The 25,847-nt window shown below is 48.5% G+C and overlaps 1 protein-coding gene and 1 non-coding gene across 6 annotated transcripts in view; both read right to left on the reverse strand.

The window, feature by feature from the left end:
• KREMEN1 (kringle containing transmembrane protein 1) overlaps positions 1–25,847 on the reverse strand; it is a 122,764-nt gene that overhangs the window by 40,894 nt on the left and 56,023 nt on the right. For 3 of the 5 annotated variants that reach the window (XM_063623407.1, XM_055254390.2, XM_063623406.1), the window contains exons 6-9: positions 17,016–17,348; positions 15,857–16,066; positions 14,318–14,402; positions 12,573–12,729 (exon numbers count right to left, since the gene is read on the reverse strand). In XM_063623407.1, coding sequence (XP_063479477.1) covers positions 12,573–12,729; positions 14,318–14,402; positions 15,857–16,066; positions 17,016–17,348 — 785 coding nt within the window. Of the gene's footprint in view, positions 1–912; positions 12,730–14,317; positions 14,403–15,856; positions 16,067–17,015; positions 17,349–25,847 lie in introns of those variants that run through there. The other 2 variants (XM_063623408.1, XM_055254391.2) reach the window with 2 other exon arrangements.
• On the reverse strand, positions 20,610–20,716 carry LOC129468775 (U6 spliceosomal RNA). The gene has a single exon (XR_008652835.1). It is a non-coding gene; the product is annotated as a U6 spliceosomal RNA (small nuclear RNA).

Below are 25,847 nucleotides of genomic sequence, written 5' to 3' on the forward strand. Positions count from 1 at the left end.
TTGACCCAGCCATCCCATTACTGGGTATATACCCAAAGGACTATAAATCATGCTGCTATAAAGACACATGCACACATATGTTTATTGTGGCACTATTCACAATAGCAAAGACTTGGAACCAACCCAAATGTCCAACAACGATAGACTGGATTAAGAAAATGTGGCACATATACACCATGGAATACTATGCAGCCATAAAAAATGATGAGTTCGTGTCCTTTGTAGGGACATGGATGAAGCTGGAAACCATCATTCTCAGTAAACTATCGCAAGGACAAAAAACCAAACACCGCATGTTCTCACTCATAGGTGGGAATTGAACAATGAGAACACATGGACACAGGAAGGGGAACATCACACTCCAGGGACTGTTGTGGGGTGGGGGGAGGGGGGAGGGACAGCATTAGGAGATATACCTAATGCTAAATGACGAGTTAATGGGGGCAGCAAACCAACATGGCACATGGATACATATGTAACAAACCTGCACATTGTGCACATGTACCCTAAAACTTAAAGTATAATAATAATAAAAAAAAAAAAAAGAAGCTGGACAAAACCTGCCAAAACCAACATGGCAATGAAAGTGACCTCTGGTTGTCCTCACTGGTCATTATATGCTAATTATAATTCATTAGCATGCCAAAAGACACTCCCACCAGGGCCATGACAGTTTATGAATGCCATGGCAATATCTGGAAGTTACCCTATATGGTCTAAAAAGGGAAGGAACCCTCAGTTCCGGGAACTCCCCACCCCTTTCCCAGAAAACTCATGAATAATCCATCCCTTGTTTAGTATATAATCAAGAAATAACCGTAAGTCCACTCAGTCAAGCAGCCCATGCCGCTGCTCTGCCTATGGAGTAGCCTTCCTTTATTCCTTTACTTTCTTTTTTTTTTTTTTTTGAACTTTAAAGATCAGATTTATTTGGAGAAAACAAAAAACCCACAACCCAAAGGATGGGATTTTACATCAAGACATCTCCCAGGTAATAAGTCTACAGATTACAAATCATTTTCACAGAAGATATTTTTGTCCAAATTTTACATGTGTTCAGGAGCGGGACATTAATCAATCCCTGTTTCTATTTTAATAGTGGGGACAAGGTAGGGGAGAGGGAAAAACAGTTTTGGATATAACTATTTGGAAGGAGAGTAGACATGAAGAGGGCAAACCCTAGCTTTTCATTATCTACAATCAATAGATTTTTTTTCTTTAAAAAAAAAACAAACCTTTCAATCTTCAACACTCTTTAAAAGCCCACTTCTTAGCTACTGGCCAATCTACATCAATTATTTAAATTCACTTGGTACACACCTTTGTCCACTGGGTAAATTATATTCATTATGCCCACTGCTGCAGCACGCATAAACCAACACCCCTGCATGGCTGAACAGGGCCTAATCTAGGACTGATGGGAGAAGGGCTTGCAAACCAAGATCAAGGTGTCGTTTCTCTGCTAATACTGTCTACCAAGCCGATCCCTACAAAAATGCATATAAAAGCAGGCAAGTTTAGCTACTGTGTTGCAAGAGAAACCAGGACCTTGTTAAATAGTTCTCTCCATTACCATTTATTCTCTCAAGGGAAGCTTAAAAAAAAAAACAAACAACACATTGGTCTGGCCACCTCATGAATCCAACAAGCATTGGTGTGGCATTTCAGTGGAGAAGGAAACTTGGGGGGAAAAAACCCATCAAGGTTGTAAGAAAGGCTCCCAATTTAACTGTCCCTGTCCCTATTTGTCCACCATCCAAGACCATCCATTATTCTAGAGCACTCTGATCTATAAAAGGGGTTATTCCTTTACTTTCTTAAAAGACTTGCTTTCACTTTACTGTCAGCTCACTCTTGAGTTCCTTCCTGCTTCAAGCCAGGAACCCATGTGGGTCCCAGGCTGAATCCCAGTTTTGGAGTTTACTCTGTGACGGTGCCACTGCTCTCCAGCCTGGGCGACAGAGTGAGACCCTGTCTTTCGAGAGAGAAAAAAAGGAAAGGTTGTGCTTGGCAGGCAGTGTGCCAGAGCCCCAAGAGTCAGCAGGAGGGGTTGGGGGGAGAGTCGGGGCGGGGGATGCAAGGGGCAGGGAGGAGCTGGAGAAAGTTGAGCAGATTCTGTCTCCCGCTAGGGCAGATCCCAGCCCAGTAAGTCAGCGCACAGAAGGGCAGGCCTCGCCCGTCTCACAGGACTGAGAAGAAAGGCGAGTTTCTAAGAGACTGGAGGACTCCCTACATGGGAAAGGGAAGTGATTTTAGCCCATTTGGCTGGGAGTTCGGCTGATGGTTACAACTCAACCGGTATTAGCAAAGGGGAACAAGGAATTGCTGAGGGTGGTGAATTGGTTATAATTAAGAGAACCTGGGAGATGCAAAACAATGTGAAGGCCACCAGCTGTCCTGGATCTGGAGCCTCTGTCCTTGGAGCCACTTGCAGGGGGTTGGAGGGATGGCTCAGGAAACCAGCCGCCCTCCCCTGCAGTGCAGACCATTCAGCAAAGACTGCAGGAGGATGGAGCCTCTCTGCCTGATATTCCCAGTGCCCAGGGGACTGCCCTTGCTCCTGGGTCTTCCTTCCTGCTTCACTGTCACCTTTTCTTCCTCCACAATTTAAATGCACCCATCTTGTCTCTTAGGAAAGCAAACAGGCTTGGGAGTGGGCTCAAATCCTGACTCCTATGCTTTTTTTTTTTTTTTTTTAAGACAGAGTCTTGCTCTGTCTCCCAGGCTGGAGTGCAATGGCACAATCTCGGCTCACAGCAACCTCCACCTCCCTGGTTCAAGCGATTCTCCTGCCTCAGACTCCCGAGTAGCTGGGATTACAGGCACGTGCTACCACACCTGGCTAATTTTTATATTTTTAGTAGAGACAGGGTTTCACCATGTTGGCCAGGCTAGTCTCAAACTCCTGACATCAAGTGATCCACCCACCTCAGCCTCCCAAAGTGCTGAGATTATGGGCATGAGACATCATGCCTGGCCGGTTTTTACACTTTTTAATTTTGGGGGGGAAAAATCAAAAGAATAGCATTTTGTAGCATTTCGTGACACGTGAACATTATATAAACTTCAGGTTTTGGTGTCCGTGAAGTTTTATGGGAACACAACTGTGACCATTTGTTTACATACTGTCTGTGGCTAATAACAAGGGGAGCTTGGTGGCCCCTCATCCCCCCACTCCTCATGGAGTTGCCTAGATGGCTCCAGGGCTTGTTGGAGTCATCGAGGGTCTCAGTGGCTGGCCTGTGGTTCTTGGTCAATGGATCTGAGACTGTATGGCCTACAAAGTCTAAAATGTTTAGTATTTAGCCTTTAACAGAAAATGTTTGCCAACCCCTGGCATAAATGCCTGACAACAGGTGGTCAGTAAAATGTATCCTGTTATTCGTATTATTATGACTGTTACTATTATCCCTTCTGGCCTCATTTTAACTTTCAAATAATCATGCTTATGGCTTAATGGAGAGATTCTAAACCTGAGGTCCATGGAAGGGTTTCAGGGGGCAGGGCGTCTCTGGACCCCTGCAGTTTGGCAGATGGGGTCTTTTTTGCAGGGAGAGGCTCCATCCAACCCCTGGTTCTCAAAGGGGTTTGTGTCATCAAATAGGTAAAGAAGTGAAGGTTTGATCCTTCCTTGACCCAGGAAAATCGATCCACACTTTCCCTGGGCTTTCTGGAGGCCGTATCCTTGAAGATGAGCTATTTGGGGGCCCACCCACTGCCTGTGTTGGAGGGGCCTGCAGCTCAACAGGAGTGAAGACCCCCAGCTTTGGAGCCAGTGGTCCCAGGCTGAGTCTGAACCTTGGCGGCCCCTGGCTGGACCCCTTCTCTGACCCTCAGTTTCCTTGTTGGGTTGCGGCAAAGACGAATTCAGTAATCTCTGTTGGCCACTTGGCACAGCGTCTGGTACACAATAGGTACTGCAGAGATGGTAGTGGTTATTAATCTTATTGTCCTTGCATATTCAAAAATGCTTTCCTCAGCTCACTCAGACCCAGGAAAAGCTGCCCCTGTGTTTGGCTGAATTTGAGGTCTAAATACCCCTTGAGGGCCCTTAATCTCTATCTTTGGTACCAGCAACTAAGGCAAGTCCAATAAAGATTCACATGATCAATATGCAAAGAAGCATGACCCTCAGTGAAGTTTTTAAAAGTTCAGTGACCTCATTTGAACAGAGACAATGCTATTAAGACGGAAATAAATGGGATCTGCAGCTTCACTGTTGCAAGAGCCCTGGCTGTTTCCGAGTGTTTGGTGTTTCTCCCGGAGGGGTTACTCTGGAGCTCAAGCTTGGGTCTACTTTCCCCCTAAAACGCTTCTTGTGGAGCCCCTTTTCCCAGCTCAGTCACCCAGAGCTAACAGGTTTATTCCAAAGCCCAGCAACCACCATCGGGAGGGGACAGGGTGTCCTTGCAGCCAGGCTGTCCTGGAGATGGGCGTCCTGCACAGATTGGTTCATGTTCAGTCTGGCAGGCACTGCCCGCCCCCAGTTGCTGGGCATAGGCCCATTCAGCGGAGGCCTGCTGGCTCCAGACAACAGCTGGAGACCAGAAATGAAGACTTCCAGCTACAAGCAAATGTTGCTGCTTCTTAAGGTTGAAATATTCTATCCCTAAAGTGTCCCTTTCAGCTGAGCAAAAACAATCCCCCATCGGGACCCGACCTCGCCACAGAGGAACAAAAGCTTCCCAGTTCTCTGAGTCCCAGAGACTGTCTGCAGTTTCAGGCACGCATGGCCCAGAGGGGAAAGAAGATGGTCATGTGACTTCCAAGCCTGGAGACAAGGTCACCCTTGTCCAGCCCCATTCCCCTTCACAGGAAGAAGAGCCTTTGACTGCCTGACAAAGGATGGGGCTGGTGCTGCCCTGGTGCTGGCTCCCGGGTGGTGGATTCTCCAATATCTGCGTCTCTCAGGTTCAGGAGAACACAGGGCAAGGTCAGTGGTCCCCAGAGTCCACTCAAAAGGGTTTGAGGGTCTCATCCTGGCCTCATTGTCCCATAATCCCAAAGGGGTTCTTCAGGGGGGACAGTTGCACATTCTGGCTGCATTTATTTTTTCTGTTGCAGCGTAATTTGTCCCTAAGAAATTCACCAGCAAGGCCACCCCGTTTGTTTTCCACCAGCCATTTCCTGCCATTAAAAATATTTTCCTTCATGGAAGGAAAGAGCTTCCAGGAGAGAGAAGGAAAGCCCAGTGAAGATAAACAGTCAAGTGAAGCTGACCTTTAAAGGGGCTATCACGGGTCGGGCATGGTGGCTCACGCCTGTAATACCAGCACTTTGGGAGGGCGAGGTGGGCAGATCACCAGGTCAAGAGATCGAGACCATCCTGGCCAACATGGTGAAACTCCGTCTCTACTAAAAATACAAAAATTAGCTGGGCGTGGTGGTGTGTGCCTGTAGTTCCAGCTACTCGGGCGGCTGAGGCAGGAGAATCGCTTGAACCCAGGAGGCAGAGGTTGCAGTGAGCCGAGATTGCGCCACTGCACTCCAGCCTGGAGACAGAGCAAGACTCCGTCTCAAAAAAAAAAAAAAAAAAAAGGTGCCATTATGTTGCAACAGCCGTGGCAGCATTGGGGCTGGCTGCAGGGTGGAGGCAGAAGTTAGCCAGGGAGGGGAGAGTAGTGAAGTGAAGGGCGCGGACTCCATGTCGAGGCAGTGCTTCCAGGCATTCTGATGTGCTAGGTCTGGGGTGGGGCCCGGGAACCTGCAGTTTAACAGAGCACGTAGGGATTCCCAGGCAAGCAGTCAAATGCATCCCACCGAGAGCCACGTCTGCGGTGGTAATATTCTTTAGCTGGACTGGCCTGTGCCCTCTTTTCTCAGAAAACACTATCCTAGCAAAAACTGGCTGGATGAGGGAGACTTCACCTGGCCAAGCTGTCTCCTGAGAATCTGGAACCGGGACTCAAAGCACGAGCAGTCTGTGTGTGCTGGTCAGGTTAGAAGCTTTGCTCGCCAGGCGCAGTGGCTCACACCTGTAATCCCAGCACTTTGGGAGGCCGAGGCGGGCGGATCACCTGAGGTCAGGAGTTTGAGACCAGCCTGGCCAACATGGTGAAACTCCATCTCTACTAAAAATACAAAAATTAGCTGGGCATGGTGGCGGGCGCCTGTAATTCCAGCTACTCTGGGAGGCTGAGGCAGGAGAATTGCTTGAACCCGGGAGGCGGAGGTTGCAGTGAACAGAGATTGCACCACCGTACTCCATCCTAGGTGACGAGCAAAACTCCATCTCAAAAAAAAAAAAAAAAAAAAAAAAAGCTTTGCCTATAGGTTCTTTGGCTTCCAGGGGAGTCCTTGTCTCCTGTCCTACCCCTGCCCACCCTGGTCCTGCCAGGCGCTCCCTCACTGCCTCAGTGCATCCCAGGACACTCTCCCCCATAGCCTTCTGAGGGGTGGCCCCAACACTCACCCTGAGGATGCCGCCTGTGCCCATGTTTCCTTGGGTTGTGCAGAGCCTTGTGCTCCTTGTGGGGGGCTCAGGCTGTCTGTCCAATGCCTGCCAGACAGCTGTGCCTCAGTGTCCCACAGGGACCAAAGTGGACTTAGCCCAAAAGGAACTCATCAGGTTTCCTCTCACACCTGGCACCTTTTACATTCCTTACGTCGAAGAATGGCCCCTCTCTCTGCTCAGGCACCCATGTCAGGTACAGGAGCACCATTCCAGACACCTCCTCGTTCTTAACCCCCACCTCTATTCTAGAATGAAAGGAACATCTACCTTTGATGGAAAACATACTGCAGGTAATAATAATTCATACAGCCCAACGCCTCACAAAGGCAGGTACTATAACTGTCTCCATTTGACAGGTGAGAAAACAGGTACACAGGGCCATGTTACTCACCCCAGGTCACATGGTGAACAGTGAAACTGGGATGTGAGCCTGAGCTACCCAGCCCCATGCACATGCCCCTGCCCTGGGAGTGCAGTCAGCATCTCTCTCCACAGCACTGGCTTGGGGGTCCAGGCATGCCCTCAGCATCTCCTGGCTGGGCCTGTAGAGTCTCCTGACTGGTTTCCTTGCCCTCAGTCTTACCCCGCTCGGATCTGTTTTCCCAGATGCAAGGAGGAATGCTTTCTAAACTGGGAATCTGATGTCACTTCGCTGAAACCCTTCAAAGGCTCCCTGTTTTACCCTCACTGGCCTCACAGAGAAGGAATGGAGGAAACTGAATCCTCCAGGGCTGTGCTCTCAGCTACTGTCCCCTGTAGCCTCTCCATGCCTCAGCTGTCTCATCTGCCAAAGAGGGAAAGTGGTACCCATGGTGAAAAGTTGTAGGATGTGCACAGTGTCTGCCAGCAGAGTGCCTGGCGCAGAGTGGGCAGCTCATACATGGAGCTTCTATTAGCTTCTTTCCTTCCTAAGAAGGAAAGAGTGGGGCAAGAAGGGGGTGGAGAGGAAGAACTGGTTGCTGTGAGAGGCAAGGTCAATTCCACCTGGGATAATAATTACATAAGCACTTTAGATGCATGTTGTCAAAACATAGCCTCCATAGCCTCCTGAGGAATAGATTCCATTACCCTTTTCAGATGGGGAAGCTGAGGCTGAGGAGTCGAGGGACTGACTGTAGGCCGGCTCAAGCCCAGATCTCTCTGATCTGCACTGACGTTCCTTGGATGTGGGCTGCAGTGCAATGGTTTTGGAATACCTAAACTTTCAGATCTTACCAGCTGAAGGTCAGCTGTGGGTCAAAGCCATGACAAGACTGGAAGAAATTTGGAGGCACTACTAGGGAAATGCAAGCAAAAGGCGAGGACTGGCACCCAAGGGAAGGTAAGAATCTCACCACAGACACCCTCCACTCATCCCATGGTCTCTGGGGAACACCCATAGAAATGACAGTGTAGGGCCCATCACTCTTTCTACAACAATGAGAATATTTATTTTTTCCAGGAAGTAAAAATAACATTTTTTCTCTTTTGTAAAAGTACCATTACATTCCATTTTCTTAAATAACAAAATCCTAAAAATATATATTAAATTGTATACAGTGCGTCACACTTCATCTTATATTTTAAAATACATGATGTTTCTATTTTATTCTCAAAGTTGCATATTAAGAGCATATCTACACATAAAGCCTTGTCATCCAAAGTCAGAATCCCTGCTGGAAGCTGAGTTTGGATGTGGGAAGGTCTTGGCGTGCATGAGCCCCACCAGGGCAGCTCCCGTGCGGGCGGGGAAGGGCCTCCAGTCTTCCTGTCTAAAGACCCTTCCTTTCTGAAGCAGATTTCCCTCTGACTTTCCTCCACACCCCACTTCTGCCTCCGAACCCAATTCGCAAGACGGAAGCCTGTGAGATGTGCCCACCAGGGGTCTGCAGGCAGAGGGTGAAGCCCTGTCACCCCTGAGCCATCCAGCCTGAGCGGGGACAGCTGTGGCTGGAAGGTTTGAAAAACACCCCACACCAGGGAAGCTAAGCTGAGACCTGGCCAGGAGGTAGAACAGTGAGGAAGGTAAACAAAGACACCAGAGGAAACAATCCAAACTCCCAAGGTAGGAACAAAAGCCGACATCAAACACCACACAGGAGATCTGAAACCTAACGGTGCCAGGTGGCGGGGTGGGGAGCTGCCCGGCTCCGTGGGAGACCTGGCCTGGCCTCAGCAGACCAGGGAGGCAGGGTCTCGGAGGCCATCTGCGTATAAGTGCTTGTGAAGAGTAAGTGTGCAGTGCCAGGATGCACTGGGGCTGGGTGATGGCCTGGCTGGGCTGCAGGCAGATCCTGAGCCCTGCCAGGAAGGCTCCTGCCTGGGCTGACAGTGGGGCATGTGGGTGGAGCCGCACCCAGGCACGCCCGTGGGTTCTGCCCGAGGGCCAGGACAGCTGAACTTGCTAGTGCTTTGATCTCTGTGGGCTTCTGGCCGATTGGAGTCTTGAGCCAGAGCCCACTCTTCAGAAGTTAGTGCAGCCTGGTTTCCTCGCTCACGCCCAGAGAGGCCTCAAGCCTGTCCTGACGTGGGGGACAGGGCTGGTGAAGGCACTCAGGTTCATTCCTACCCATTCTCTGCTTTGCAAGCAGCTGGACAAATGGGGAAGAACAGGGCGCTGTGTGCCTCCCGCCTGCCTTCTCAGAAGGCCAAGGACACTGAGAAACACTGCTAGAAACTAGGGGCCACAGCTGGCCAAGGCACCATCACCACGGAGAGTGACAAGATTGGCTGGTGAGGGCTCTCCTGTTGGCACATGTACCAAGAAGGCAGGGCCTGGCGCCAGCGGGGGACAGGGGTGAGGATGGCACGCAGGACCAGTGCAGCCTCCTCCCACGCTCTGTCACCTCAGGAGAGGCTTTGGCCAGGGTGCTTTCAGAGCTCCATCCACAGTGGTCCTCAAAGCCCCTCCCCTGCCTCTCCCACAGTCTTCTGCCATGGGTTCTGACGTTGACTTTCCCAGGGTTACCCTCTTCTCACCACCTCCAACCCCCACTTTATCTCATATAAGGAGTTTCCTAAAAGTTCAAGTGCCACCTCCTCCGTGCCCCTGGAAGCCCACGTCATCTCTTCTGGAGCAGTTTCTTTCTCAGGTGTTTACTTAGCCGCAGTGGCCTTCTGTGGGGTGTCGCTGACTTTCTACCTAGTTCTAACTGAGCCCATAGCCAGGCTGCAGCAGGACCCAGTGCCCATGGAGGCTTAGCCTGGGATGATTTACAGCCCTCTTGCCCGTACGCTGTCCTGAGCCAGGCTTGGGTTTCCCGGGGCTGCTCCACGGATCGTTAAGTTCATCCTAGAGGCGCTAGGCCATGCCAGGGCCAGGCAGGAAGAGAAGCGCTGGGGCATCCCCAGCACTTCCCAGGCCCTCCGAGGAAGCGCTGCCCCCGCTGCAGGCTCTGACAGCACATTGGCTTCGGCATGGCCTCCCCTGACTGAGATGTGAGGAGGGCAAGGTGGGCATTTGGGCTGCAGGACACCCCAGAGGCCAGTGGTCAGTGTCAACCCTCAGGCAACTGAACAACTGCCTCCTGGACGGGTGAACTCTTCCTGGGGCCATGTGCCACATTCCCTTTGTGCTGCACATGGATCTATTCACAGCACAGGACCCGTTGGGACAACACACACCTGACACTTGTGTTTGAGAGAGATTCCACAAACAGCATGAATAGCTTGGAGAGGAGACTGCACGTGTTGGTATGTTTCCAGCGGTCCTCCTGTGTGACAGGCCTCTTGGAGACAGAGGCCTGTGGACAGCTGCTCTTTCCAGATCAAAGCATGAAGACTGCACCGAGCAGCCCTGTTCTCTCAGCAGGCCTCCCACAGGGCCTGGGGTGGCAGTCCTGGCCCTGCCCGCCTGTGACACATTGCTCCGTTTCCCTCCTCTGAAGGCTCCTCTGCCTGAAGCTCCGAGCACCTCTCCTGAACTCAGGCTGCCAAGTGTCACCTCTCCCTGCAGACACTTCCCGTGTGGCCCTCTTTCTCCCCAGGGGCAGAGGTGTTGCCAGAACCTCAGTAGGAGCCCCAGCAGGCAGTGGCTCAGGGCTTAGGGGAGGTAGGCAAAGTGCTGCAAAGAGGAAATGCCAAGGCCAGAGGCGCAACAATCACCCAGGCCCGGGTGCCTTGGGGAGAGGCACACTCTGACGAGGGCCTAGGCTTGGCCAGCAGAGGCACAGGCTGCTTTTCTCAGCTGCTGTTGACAAAGCCTGCTTCCAGATGGCAACAACTTTTAAGTTAGTGATGGCACTTACTCTCCCAACCAGCAGCCACTACAGCTGCAGCACTCAATCTTAAGAGGAGCTCCTTGGAGGAGCTCCAATTCCCAAACCCACCCTCTCCTGGCACCAATCTCTGCAGCCCACTCCCTATCTAAGGGACAGGGTGGCATGGGACCGGGGACAAGAGCGCTCTCCTTCCCCACTGAGCCATTTCTAACCCCACTTGGTCCCCACAGGAGGGGCAGAGAGCACGGATGGCCCTTGGGGTTTTTTTTTTTTTTGAGACGGAGTCTCGCACTGTCGCCCAGGCTGGAGTGCAGTGGCGTGATCTCTGCTCACTGCAAGCTCCACCTCCCAGGTTCACGCCATTCTCCTGCCTCAGCCTCCCGAGTAGCTGGGACTACAGGCGCCCGCCACCATGCCCGGCTAATTTTTTGTATTTTTAGTAGAAACGGGGTTTCACCACCTTAGCCAGGATGGTTTCGCTCACCTGACCTCATGATCCGCCCGCCTCGGCCTCCCAAAGTGCTGGGATTACAGGCGTGAGCCACCGTGCCCAGCCCTTGGGGTGTTTTTTATCTTTTAACAGGGGGACACCAGAAGGAAGGACCACAGGCCCCATGTCTCATATAGTGCTGCCTAAGGGCAAAAACACAAGACTGATGCTCTCCGCTCTGAACTGAGAGTTAGCTGAGCCGATCATGGAGAGACTGAGGCCTGGCTCAGGTTCCACAGGACCATGAGCTGCTCAGAGGCAAGGCTGATAAATCCAATCCTGAGTACTTATTGAGTGCCCATAAAAGCTTGCAGGAGAATTTATTGCATGAGTAAATGAATGGATTTTCTTTGTTTGTGTTCTGTTTTTTTGAGACAGAGTCTCACTCTTGTCACCCAGGCTGGAGTGCAGTGGTACGATCTTGGCTCACTGCAACCTCCACCTCCTAGGTTCAAGCTATTCTTCTGCCTCAGCCTTCTGAGTAGCTGGGATTACAGGCACCTGCCACCACGCCTGACTAATTTTTATACTTTTAGTAGAGACGGGGTTTCACCATGTTGGCCAGGCTGGTCTCGAACTCCTGACCTCAGGTGATCTGCCCGCCTCAGCCTCCCAAACTGCTGGGATTACAGGCGTGAGCCATCGTGCCCGGCTGAATGGATGTTTTATATGACCAAAGCTCTTAAAGCTTTCCCTGCAGCTCCATGAGCTATAGAAAGAAGAATCTAGAAAGAAGCCCATGTGTAAGGTATCAGGTTTGATATAAATGGGGGTCACTAGATCTTATTCTCAGACCCTCCCAGGCTGGAGGAGGCCCACCCTAGTCCAGCATCTGGAGAGCAAAGCTGCCGGGGCAGCACAGACACTGCCCTCTTTACACCTCGCTAATGTCCAGGAGTCCGCACTTGTATGGGACCAGACCAACTCCCAAGAGTACCTGAGAGTTCTCCCTGTCTGGCCCTGTTCCAAGCCATAAAGACCAGGAGAAACTGATTTGTGTGTGGACAAAAATAGAGAAGAAGCAAGAAAAATTCAATGTAACTTAACCTACCCACCACCTGACAACCATCTAGAATGTACCTGAGCCCTGTGCCAGCCATGACCACCTCTGTCATCTCAGCCTCACTGTCCTAACACCCCCACTGCTAGCTAGGTCAGAGAGAGACGCAGAGAGGGCCGGGCCCCAGGGCTTTGAGTCTCTCTCCTAAGTGCAACCAATGAAGCAGGAGGAATCTAGGCTCTGCCTGCCCTGGCAGCAGGGCGCCTCTTCCTAGTCTGTAGGAGGAGGGTGTCCCCGAAGAGGCCGAGGCAGAGGGAGAGGAGGGGAAGAGTCTGTCAGAGAAGAACCACAGGAGAGGTTGACCACGGCAGCCTTGTGCTCAAAGAGGGACCTCGAGTCCTAAGCACAGTGGGGTTTTTAGTCACTCACAAGGGGATTGCGGTCATCTTGTTGACTCTGACCCTTGAGTTTCTTCTTAAAGATGGAAATTGAAGTGGAAGGCTTGTAAAAAATGCTCCAAATTTCCCCCGAAGTCCCTGGTTGATGACAATCCCTAAGGTCCCCTGAAGCAGGAACACGATGGGATCTGTCAAGCAGATAAATATTTTTTCCAACAGATTAGAACAACGCACTCCAAACAACCTACCATCTCACGAGATATTGTATCTATGAAATGGGGTGGGGCAAGGTCTTGGGAAGGACCTCACAGCCACCTCTAAAGATCTGAAGGACTAGCGTGCAGCTGAAATGTGGCCTGTGGGCATCAGGGGCTGAGGCCAAGTGCAGCAGGGCAGCATCTGCATCAGAATAACAAAGAACTTTCTAACTAGCAGAATTCTTCAAATCTGGAAAAGCCCAGCCTGAGAGATTATGAATTTTCAAATTCTTTTATTTTAAATAAAAGAACTATCTTCAAATGCCATTTACCTGGAAGCCCACCTAGCTAAAACAAGATAAACACAAAACTTCTCTGCTTCAAGCAGAGACCCGTCTAGCCTCCGGTGCTGGCCCAGACTCTGTTCAGCCCCCACGGCTGCCTGGCAGGGAAGTTGCAGCTGATGTCAGAGGAGAGTTAGGCACGCACTTTAGGGCCTCAGCCATGCTGTCAGACGCTGGACGCTATAGGAAGCATCGGGCTCTCTTGCCGCCACAGGGGATGTGGTCAGGACTGAGCCTGAGAGGCTTCCCCAGAACATGTGAATTGTGACTTTAAAACACACATACACACACACACAGACACAGACACACACACACACATACACACACAGACAGACACACACACACACACACACACACACACACACACACACACATGAGGACATTATTTCCACTAAAAATTTCAAGTATAGGGTGGAAGTGTCTATGTAAAGGGGTTCCAATGTGGCCAAAGGCAGCCTTCACAAGGCAATGGAAGAGCTCGCATTTAATGTATAAGAAGTCTGTAGCAGAGGGCAAGTGAGACCGTCAGGAAAAAGACAGCTTTTAGTGGACGTACATAAATTTTCAGGGAGGCTGTGAAATGAGAAGAGCCTGGAGTAGAAACCACCGGAAAGACAGAGCAGGGGTCTCGGAAAAATTAGAACGCGCTCCCCTCTAAGTACACAAACATCAGTAGCATGAACAATCGCCCCTTTCCTGGAAGATGGAACTGTTAGACTTGAGTAGCAAAATAAGGGAAGGAAATATATTTTAACCCAAATTGGTCAGAATTGAATGATAAAGCTTCCATAAGTTTCTTCAATAACTGTTTTAAAATAACTACTAAGCAGTAGTTAATAAAATGTGAGAATTCTCTTCCTAAGGATGTTTCTCAATTTCTAGAAGGCATCAGGAAGTATGCACAGCATCGTCCTAGCTATCTTCAGTCTTGCACAAAGATCTCCGTAAGGGACTAGCACATTTGCTTTTTAAGCCAGGAGTGTTGCAATCCTCCTTGAAATTGTATGCCTTGGACACAGAGCAAACAAAATCCCTGAAACCTTAATGGGATTTGTCCAGTTGTACATTTCACTCTAGAGAGAAGGGGGAATGTCTGCTGCCTTCCGTTCCCTAGGACTGAGGTCTTTGGCATCATGTGCTCATTCTACAGTTGTACCCAGACAGATGAAGCATCATAGAAAATGAACTCTGAGCCTTCCCTTTCCTGGAATCGGGCAGCCCCCTCTTGTACTCACTTGAATGTGATGTGCAGAAGTATCTTTGCTACAATGGCTGTGACTGTGAGGATGAGGAGAGTTGCCAGACCATAGACTGTCCATCCTGCAAGTGCAAAAGACAGAGCTTACCAGACTTGTTTATGGTTGGTTTTCAAAAGGAGGTCGGCTGGAATACCCAAGTGAGTAAGTCTGGCTGAGGGGCTCCCTGCAGGCCGGTGTGGGAGGGCAGCCAGCAAACCCAGCCTCAGGAGCAGCTGAGACCCAGGCTAAGCATGGGGCCCCAGGTGTTCTGAATACTTCCCTTTGTTCTACAAGTCACTCTCAGGGAGAGGCAGGTAGGATGATCCAAAGTCTATTGGACTCAGAATCTAAAGAGATGACATGCATTTTGTCTCTGCCACTGGGACCACTGTGTAACCACAGATGGAGTTATGTAAACTCTTTGGGCCTGTTTCCTCATCTGAGGAATGAGATGTGTGACCTATGAGATGCTACCTATGAGCTCCACAGCCAAATGACGCACAGGAAGTGCTGGACAGGCCCTTCTCCCCGATCTTCTATGGTGGGTCCTGCAGGGGCCCAGGGCAGTTTGAAAGCCTCCAGACTAGGTCACCACTGAGGGTGCTTTCCAGTTCTACCAGCTCATAAAGGCATCACTTCCTTGGCTCACTGCATCCTCAAACTCCTGGGCTCAAGCAGTCCTCCTGCCTCAGCCTCCCGAGTAGCTGAGGCTATAGGCATGTGCCACTGTGCCCAGCTAATTTTTCTATTCTTTTCTTTTCTTTTTGAGACAGGGTCTCATTCTATCACCCAGGTTGGAGTGTAATGGTGCAGTCATAGCTCACTGCATTCTTGAACTCTTGGGCTCAAGCGATCCTCCCACCTCAGCCTCCTAAGTAGCTGGGACCACAAGTGTGCACCACCACACCCAGATAATTTTTTTATTTTTTGTAGAGAAAGGGTCTCCCTATGTTGCTTAGGCTAGTCTCGAACTCCTGGCCTCAAGCAATCCTCCTGCCTCGGCCTCCCAAAGTGCTGGGATTACAGGTGTGAGCCACTGCACCAGGTCCTGCATGACTTTTCTTCATAGCTCTCTCTTATCATTATCTGATTTTTATTTTGCTTTCTGTCTTTCTCCTCTAATTTATACGCCACAGAAGGGCAGGGATTTTGTTTGGCTCACTCTATAATCCAGTACCTAGAACAGTGCCTGGCACCACTGAAACACATATATCTTTTGAATGAATGAGTCAGTGAGTGAATGAATGGAGTTCTTGCAAATGCCAATGGATTTAGGGAGTTTCAATGTGGGGCTCTAGAAAGATAATCTCAATGTGGGAAAATACAGGATTAGCTGATTAGTCACAATGTACAAAAGGCACACTTCCTTAATCTTTGGAGGTGAGCACTTTTCCCTCAGGACTAAGGAACCAAGCTAACAAGAAAATTTCCCTCAAAAGCCAGGACAGACTATAGGCCACAGAGCCAGTATCCCAACCTGCCTCTTAATAAGAAACACCCAAGTGCTTTTGTCTTTATAACTGTCAAGAGCGCTACCTTCAACTGTGTGGCTTCCAGCCCCTATGGGTGGCGCCCAGGAATTGCTACCTGGGACAGTCTGAGGTGGGTGGCTGGGGCTGGTGGTGATGACATAGAGGACTTTGGAGGACCGGGCAGCGCTGACACTGAGGTTGGCCTGCTCTGTGATCACCTCGGCCACCGTCTGGTTGACAGCGGGCCTCTCCTGTGGCAGTTCTTCCTTGACGGCTAGAAGAGAAAAAGCAATTAACTGGGGACAGGGCTATGGAGACAACAAAGAGCTGTGCGGGAGGAGAGCACGAGTTATGAAGAAAAGGCCTTCTGCTCTGACTCAATTCTGGGTGCAATTCCTTCCATGGGTGGGTCCCACCCGCCCCAAAACAGAACCTGTCAGGCTGTCACTCTTTAGGAGGCAGAAGGATGAACCTGTCAACTTCACAGAATGTGGCTAGTCTCATCTCAGACACCTGGGCATGGTTTACAGTTTCTCTGCTCCTGCACTTGGCAGCTATGGCTCCCTATGCCTGGAAGGTTCTCTTTTTTCCTATTGATCCAAATGCTACTTGTTCCTCAAGACTGTCCCACCTGCAGAGGGGGCCTCTTCCCATGGGTCTCCTGGAGCACACACTACCTTAACTCTTCTTGAGGTTTGCTATCCAGGACAAAGACAAGGTCTCAAACACCTTCTGTGTTTCTTGTGTCCTGGCAAAGAGATGTGCCCAGCACACATGTGCTCACATTACAGAGGCAGAGAGTGTGGCTCCATCCTAGCAGGGTTTGAAGATGGCAAGCCAGTCTTTTGGAATTAGCTAGGATGTTTAGAGGAAGCAGGACGGACCAGATGACCTTTTGAGAACCTTCCAATTGTCCCAATCTCAGTTGTTCCTTCTAGTTATTCTGTTTTTTATTCTTTTAACCCTCCCATGAAAACTGTCATTAGACCTACTAAAATAGCCAAATTGACAGGTTTTCACCTCTTTTCTGTCTCATGAAACATAAATGAGTTATGAAATCGGGGCAGGAAAGGAGCCACAGCCTCGGGGTGATCTGCAAATTGAGTCAGTAGTTCCTGAGGCCCAATATGCCCTGCAAGAACTGCCCAAGTCACAAGGGTGAAGAAGAGAAGCCCAAGGTGCGTGGGCCCTGAAGAACCCCCAAGGAGGCAAGGATGTCTTACCTTGGTATAAAACAGCAAATCCTTGGGCCTGATTGATGCGATCAGAGAAGAAATACAAGATGACGAAGTCCAGAGAGACGTTGAAGGACAGAGGTGGGCGGCTCCTCCCATGGAAGCGGGCTAGGACACGGTGGGTGTAGCCATCCAGAAGCTCCACCATGTCCGCCGAGTCCCTGATGTCAAATAAGGGGAAGCTGAAGTGGATGCGGGAGGCCCCCGGAACACGGATGGTCCAGTAGCAGACTCTCCCCGTAGCATAGGTGTCGGGGAAGTCAGGGGAATAGACCACAGAAGACATGGCTGAGTAGTTCCCACCGCAGGCGCCGACGAGAGCTATAGGAGAGAAAAAGACACCACGCCCTCAGTCTGGGCCTCTGCCACAGGCGCGCTTCCAACACCAAGGCACTAAAGCCTTCCTAAGGAGCAGGATCCCATTTAGGACATTGTTTCTATCTGTAAAACCCAACAGTCTTATGTTTCAGGATCGAGTCACAAAATGAATCGCTGAGACTCTCGACAAATGACTGTGGAGATGTTTTTTCCCCCAGAGACCTTAGAATTAGCACACAGCACAGTGGCGTGGCCTAGGCTGGGGCTGGGCTGGAGTCAGAGAGTCTGGACTTGGGACTGGCAGGGCCAAGTGATGGCAGGGGCTGCACTTCACTTGCGGGCATCTTGCGTCTCTCAGTTTCAAGGCTGGAGAGAGCACCACCTGCTCCTGTATCACGGGAATGTGCGACGGCACATGAGACAAAGCACGCGGACTACTTGGGCCTCTCTGCAGGGGAGCCACCCGATGAGGTAAAGTCGTCAAAAGAGAAGGGCTTTACAGCTGCTCGTGTGTCCCCAATACCCTTGCAATGCTCCCAGGAGGGACCACGTTTTCAAGCAGGGAAACTGCAGCACAAGAAATGACTTTCTGCAGTGAGGAAACATGCTAGATTCTGAGCACTCTGTACTGAGCACATTTGATTTCTCTGGACCCCTGTTTTTGATAGGCAGGTTCTAGAAAGGGGATGCAGTGATTTCCTGTCTCACATGGTGAAACGTAAACAAGATCTTAGAACTGAAACTCCTTGGGAGGGAATGTAGGGCTAGGAATTTTTTTTTTTTTTGAGAAGGAGTCTCCCTCTGTCCCCCAGGCTGGAGTGCAGTGGCATGATCTCGGCTCACTGCAAGCTCCTTCTCCTGGGTTCACGCCATTCTCCTGCCTCAGCCTTCCGAGTAGCTGGGACTACAGGTGCCCACCACCAGGCCGGCTAACTTTTTTTTGTATTTTTAGTAGAGACGGGGTTTCACCGTGTTAGCCAGGATGGTCTCAATCTCCTGACCTCGTGATCCGCCCGTCTCGGCCTCCCAAAGTGCTGGGATTATAGGCATGCGCCACCGCGCCCAGCCAGGGCTAGGATTTAAAAAGCAGGCTTTGGGAGAGTTCTGGTTCCCTTTAGGATGTAGAAAAACAACAAGCAGTCCAGGCGCGGTGGCTCACGCCTATAATCCCAGCACTTTGGGAGGCCGAGGCAGGTGGATCACCTGAGGTCGGGAGTTAAAGACCAGCCTGACCAATATGGTGAAACCCCGTCTCTACTAAAAATACAAAAATTAGCTGGGCGTGGTGGTGTGTGACTATAGTCCCAGCTACTAGGGAGGCTGAGACAGGAGAATTGCTTGAACCCAGGAGGCGGAGGTTGCAGTGAGCCGAGATCACGCTACTGCACTCCAGCCTGGGCAACAGAGTGAGACTCTGTCTCATAACAACAACAACAACAACAACAGGAAATGAATGCTGCTTCTATCCTAACGATGAGAAAAAGCTTAAAACTCAGCTGAGGTCTCGTGACAACCAGGGGAACTTAATTCTAGAAAATCAAAGCCCCATCAAGGAGAGTCAGGTCACACAAACAGTTTCATCTTTGAGAGAACACAGGAGGAAGAGGTGACCACCAGAGAAGTAACAAGAAAGCACTAAAGTTTTAACAAACTCTTAAAGGCTGAGAGTGGGCTAGTGTCTCAGCTTAGGGCAACTGGGAGTCCCAGACACAATGGGCATTTTGCACTCACTTGCGAGCTTTTCTGCACAGACCTCCACTCAGTGCTTTCACAGGTGACTAGGGTTGGCCAGCAGCCCACAGTCCCCCTGAGTGGCACGAGTGTGCAGGAGGTGACAGGCTGCCACTGGGGGACAGGCATGGAATACTGCCCACTTCCTTCTCTTTGCACTTGCAGGAGGGGACTCTCCTCTCTAAGAAAGTAAAAGCCTTCAGCAGCTGGGAGAGGGGAAGCAAATCCTGTTACTCCCAGGGCCACTGAAAACGGACAGAAGCAAAATCTGTTTGCCTCTGGGGGAGGGAGTAGACCTGATTTGACTAGACAAGTCTATACCAAACACAATTTCACAAACCCAAATTTCAGCCTCCTTGAAATTCTCCTTCCTGTCAAAGTAACCAGGTGAAGATTCACTGCTTCTGGGGGAAGAGCAGAAGCAAAAGCCATTGGTCCCTGATTGCCTCGAGCCCTCTTGAGCCCAGGATCCAGCCAATGCAAAGCAGAGCTCTACTACTCCTGGAGGGAGGGCAAGAAATTCTCTTTCCCAAGATCCACCACAGACGCAAGGCAGTGTTTGGCTGCCAGGGAGAGAAGAAGGGTGTGGGAATGCTGAAAAGACCACAGGCTGGTGGCCTTTTCACATCCTGTCTAAGACTCAGGACAGGGCAGGAGAACCAAGAACCACCCCCATGACCTCACCATGAGTAGAGCCAGGTAACAAGCAGCCATAGCCTACCACTGAGGGAGGGAAAGAGGGTGGAGAAAGAGCCCCTCTGTGGCACAGGCATGTGGGAACTCCTCAAAGCTGAGGATGGAACAGGACTACTGAGGAAAACTCATGGGTACCCTAGGCTCCACATTAAGCACAAGCTGATAGCAGCCTGCCACTAGAGGAATTTAAAGCCTGATGTGCATTGAGGGTAGTGATAGAAACAACCCAGCTCAACTTCTGATAGACTGGCTCAGTCCTTACACTATGCAGATCTGCCCAGGTGTAAACATTATCTCAGCCCCTAGTGTTCTTCTATACATAGTGTATGGCATTCAATAAAAAATTACAACACACATATAAAAGCAAGGGTGGGAGGGGGGGAAGACATTGTTAAGAGATAAAATAATCTACAGAACTAGACTCAATGATGACCCAGATGTTAGAACTATCAGACAGAGACTACACGATGAATACAGCAAATAATCTACGGGAGGCGAGGCATGGTGGCTCATGCCTGTAATCCCAACACTTTGAGAGGCCACGGGAGGAGGATCTCTCGAGGCTAGGAGTTCAAAACCAGCCTGAGGAACACAGTGAGACCCCATTTCTACAAAAATTTTAAAATTAGCCAGGCAAGGGGCAAGGTGGTGTGTGCCTGTAGTCCCAGCTACTCAGGATTCTGAAGCAGGAGGATCACTTGAGCCCAGCAGGTCAAGGCTGCAGAGAGCTATGATTGCACCATTGCACTCCAGCCTAGGCAGCAGAGTGAGACCTTGTCTCTTAAAAAAAAAAAAAAATCTACTGGAAATCAAACAATATCGGAGATGAATTTTTTTAAAATTATAGAATGCTTCATGAATTTGCACGTCATCCTTGCACAGGGGCCATGCTAATCTACTCTGTTTTGTTCCAATTTTAGTATATGTGCTGCTGAAGCAAGCACTGAAGAATTCCTTTGATGGGCTTATCAGGATACTAGACACAGCTGAGGAAAGAATCAATAAACTTGAAGACAGGTCAATAGAAATTATCCCCAAATGAAACAAAGGGGAAAACAAAGTGAAACAAAGAGAATAGAGCACCCAACAGCTGTAGGACAATATCAGATGGTCTAACATACATGTAATTGCAGTGCCAAAAGAATAAAAAAAGAATGGAGCAGAAGAAATGTTTGAAGAGATAATGGTGAAAAATGTTCCAAAATCAATAAAAGGTGACAAACTACAGATCCAAGAATTTCAGCAAACCCAAGCAAACAAACAAAAAAATTAAAAACAAAAACAAAAGCAAAAAAAACAAAACAAAAAACACACAAAGAAGACACACCTAGACACATCATAGTTAAATGTTGAAAACCAGTCTGGGCATGGTGGCTCATGCCTGTAATCCCAGCACTTTGGGAGGTCAAGGCAGGAGGATTGCTTGAGCCCAGGAGTTCAAGATCAGTCTGGGTAACATAGTGAGACCCTGTCTCTACACAAAGTTAAAAACTTAGCTGGGTATGGTGGCACATGCCCATAGTCCCAGCTACTCAGGAGGCTAAGGCAGGAGGATTGTTTGAGCCCAGGGGGTTGAGGCTGCAGTGGGCCATGACTGCACTACTGCACTCTAGCCTGGGTGACAGAGTAAGACCCTATCTCAAAAAAAAAAAAAAAAGTTGAAAACCAAAACCAAAGATAAAATCTTGAAGGCAGGCAAGGAAGAGGAAAAGATTACATACAGGGGAATAAAGATAGAGCAGACATCTCTAAAAACCATACAAGTCACAAGAATATGGAGCAACATCTTTGAAGTACTGAAAGAAAAAAGCTGTCAGCACAGAAATCAATACCCAGCAAAAATTACTCAAAAAAAAGAAGGTGAAATAAAGCTTTTTCAAACAAAAGCTGAAAGAAGCTATTGACAGTCAACCTGTAGAGAAAATGCTAAAGGAATTTCTTTAGGGGAAAGGAATATACCAGATGGCAAATAAGAATACGAAAAGATGTTCAGTATCATTGGTAATTAGAGAAATGCAAATTAAAACCACAATGAGATACTACTACATACCTACTAGAATGGATCACATTTAAAAAACAGATCATACAAAAGTATCTGTAGCTGGAGAGAAAGTGGAGCAAATGAAAATCTTACATATTGTTGGTCAGAATGCAAAATGGTGCATCCACTTTGGAAAATAGTTGGCAGTGACTTATAATGCTAAATATGCACTTAGCACATGACCCAAAAATCCCACTCCTAGGTAGGTACCCAAGATAAATGACAACATATGTCCACATAAGTACCGGTACTTGGATGTTTACAACAGCTTTATCATAGACAGACCAATGTTTGTCAATTGGTGAATAGATGAACAGATTGCAATACATCTGTACAAAGGAACGCTTCTTAGCAATAAAAAGGAAAAAAACTACTGATACAGGCAACAACATAGGTGAATCATAAAGCATTATTATGGCCGGGCATGGTGGCTCACTTCTGTAATCCCAGCACTTTGGGAGGACAAGGCGGATGGATCACCTGAGGTCCGGAGTTCGAGACCAGCCTGACCAACATGGAGAAACCCTGTCTCTACTAGAAATACAAAATTAGCCGGGTGTGGTGGTGCATGCCTGTAATCCCAGCTACTCAGGAGGCTGAGGCAGGAGAAGGGCTTGAACCAGGGAGGCGGAGGTTGCTGTGAGCCGAGATCACGCCATTGCACTCTAGACTGGGCAACAAGAGCGAAACTCCGTCTCAAAAAAAAAAAAAAAAAAAAAAAAAAAGCATTATTCTAAGTGAAAGGAGCCAGACACAAATGGTTAAATACTGTGATTCCACTTATATATTCTGCAAAACACAAAACTATATATATATACGTGAACACAATACAGATCAGTTGTTGCTGAGGAATTGGGTTGGGGATGGGAACTGACCACAAAGGAGCAGAAGAGAACTTGTGAGGTGATTAAAAAAAAAAGTCCTAATCTCGATTGTTTATATATTTGTCAAATCCCACTGAAGTATACAACTGAAAGGGTGATTTTTACTGTATGTACATTATACCTAAAATTAAAACCTAATTTAAGAAAAAATCAAGCTTTGGAGAAAGACTTCCTGGGTTCTAATCCTGACTTCACCATGTACTAACTATGAATTTCAGCAGGTTACTAAACCGCTGTATATCTCAGTTTATTCATCTATAAAATGAAAATGATAAGTTTCTCTCTCTTGGGGTCATGAGAATTATTAGCAGGAGTAATGCTTATGAAGTGTTCGGTGTAAGATGTGACACACAGTATAAGCTCAGTAAGTGCTGGGTATTCTATTTTTACCATCATTTGAAAAGAATAAAGTATCCAACTGAAACTGCTATTTTTCAACAGCAAGGGTAGACCTTAAACCTAAAACTTTGGATTCCCTACTGACAGTATATTTAATTCAGCAATTTTGAGAACAAACAGGTGATCTTTATGATGGATTATTAAAATTCAGTGATAATCCAACAGGAAACTTGAAATATAGTAGTCAAGACCTTATTTTTTGAAGGCGAGATTAGCCCGACATATACAATCTGGGTGAGTAGAGGGCCCAGGATAGACCTGGGCAAGCCCTCCATGGCAGGGGGCCGGTGTCCTCCTGCCTTCTGTGATTCTCTTCAACCTTCCTGCTCCTCCTCGATTCTAGCTGAGTCCATTTCAGGCACTAGTCAGGACAGGCAGCTTCCCTGAACCCCAGCTGAGTGCTCCACTTCTAGACAGGGATGATAATGGGTGTGTCTGAGGAAACAAACCTCAGCCAAATGGGTCCCAGCCATGAATCAGATGCCACTCAGGATGGAAAGATTCAACTCTTTCTTGGCACCCAAGAAAGAAGGCTGGTACCATATTTTATCAACTCTAAGGGATACACTTTAATCTTTTAAATTGGGATATATCTTTTAGTCAATGCATGTCATTGTTAAGCTGGAAATATTTTTTTCCCTTAATGGTGTATAAAATAATGTTGCACCTCAGAATTGAGGCATCTTAGAGTCTATGAAATACAATCGCTAACACAGTCCCAGGAGCCAGATCCTACCCGTCCTTAGACCAATCACTTTCACAATTAATCTCTTCCCTTCCCACTAAAATAAAGGTTCCACGAAGGCAGGATCTTTATCTTTGGGACCTTGGGCAAATTACTGAACTTTTACGAGCCTCAGTTTTCTCATCTGTAAAATAAGCATAACAGTATCTGCTTCACAGTACTGTGAGAATTAAGGGAGACAACGCATGTAAAGTGAATAGCACAGGGTCCTGTCAATGATAAATGTTCAACTAATGCTACAAAATAAGGTCCAATCCAGATGACTGACCCGTCCCTTCAGGGCCTAGAAGCCAAAGGAGTCCCAACAGGCTAGCCTGGGTAGTTCCTGTAACCCACTGTTGACTCTGGCCTACATGTTCTTCTGTTTGGTTCTGTTAATTCAATAAATTATAATCCCTAGGGGTAGCAGAGGCTATGAAGCCCCCGTCAGTGTTGTGTTTGCACACAGTACACAGCTCACCTCTGTGACCTCTCCAAGTCCATGAGAGCTTGCTGAAAAATCAGCCAGAGAGTCTGTGACAAATTACTTGATGTGGCAGTCATGACTGAGCAGTCAGCTTCTGCCAGCTGCCCCTCACCCTCCACCCCCACTAGCCCTGTCGTCTCTCTCCCGAAGAGCAAACACAGCCTGAGTGCTTCTACTGCAGAGGAGCCTGGGTGCTCCTCTAATCAGCAGAGGACAGGAAGACGTCGCTGACACTCTGACTAAGACCCACATGCGAGCCACACTGGTAGCAGGGCCTCATGTTCTGGGAGACAGACTGTAACCTGGTCGTTTCTCACCATCTAACTTCTCCAATATCTTCAGGGAGACATTTTCACCCTCCCAAATCATGGGACAGTCTGTGGTCACCATTTCCAAAGTGCTCAGCCTTGTTCAATGAGTCATGAGGATTTCCATGAGGCGGTACTTGAGCTGTTCAAACTATTTTACTGTCTACTAGATGGACCTTTTTTTTTTAGATGGAGTCTCACTCTGTCGCCCAGGCTGGAGTACAGTGGTGTGATCTCGGCTCACTGCAACCTCCACCTCTTGGGTTGAAGCGATTCTCCTGCCTCAGCCTCCAGCCTAGAATTACAGGCATGCGCCCCTGCAGAGGCACCTTTAGAGATTATTTATACAGTGCTGCATTTTGTACCTTTCTCAGCAGAGCAATGGGTTGTGAGTTACAGAACTGGCTGCTGTCAGGGGTCCTGTAGACCACATGCATTTGGGCTTCTGGAGGATGGTGTGAGCAGCCTCTCAGAATGCCAGCTTCTTAGTCCTTGAGCAAATGCAAGCCAGAAAGGGCAGCTTCTGGAGAGCTGCACAAGGGGCCAATGTGGTAATAATCAGAACTGGGCATACTTTGCTCATAAACTTTAAAGCATAAAACTGGATCCGTTATTATGATCTATTTTACTATTGTTAATAAAAGGGATTCTAGCTGCTGAAAATAGAAAAATTTCAAATGTGGCAAACAGAGGTTTGAATCCTGGCTCTGGTACTTATTAGCATAGACAAATTAATTCATCTTTTGATCCACAGTTTTCTTATCAACAGGATTGCTACAAGGATTAAATAACATAAAACACACAAAAGCACTTGGCATCAAGTCTAGCACATGACAAGCACTCAGTAAATAGCAATAATTGTTGTTATAATTAATTCACTTCAGTGCACCTTTATGTGAGGGCCAGTACTCTTTCCTAGTAGTACCAAAGATGCTACTTGGTGTGCACTTTAGAGACTATTTCCACAGTGCTGCATTTAAAATTTAATCCAAATTATTTCTACTTGACACCTCCAGTAAAGGCACTATACTAAAGAAAACATACTTTTATCTACCACACAGCAGATGCCCAATAAAAATGTGCTAATTCAAAGATTGTCTTATAAAAACTACATTCTAGGCTGGGCGCGGTGGCTCACACCTGTAATCCCAGCACTTTGGGAGGCCGAGGTGGGCGGATCACGAGGTCAGGAGATCAAGACCATCCTGGCTAACACGGTGAAACCCCGTCTC

This window comes from Symphalangus syndactylus, chromosome 18 (assembly GCF_028878055.3).
Source record: "Symphalangus syndactylus isolate Jambi chromosome 18, NHGRI_mSymSyn1-v2.1_pri, whole genome shotgun sequence".
NCBI lineage: Eukaryota > Metazoa > Chordata > Mammalia > Primates > Hylobatidae > Symphalangus > Symphalangus syndactylus.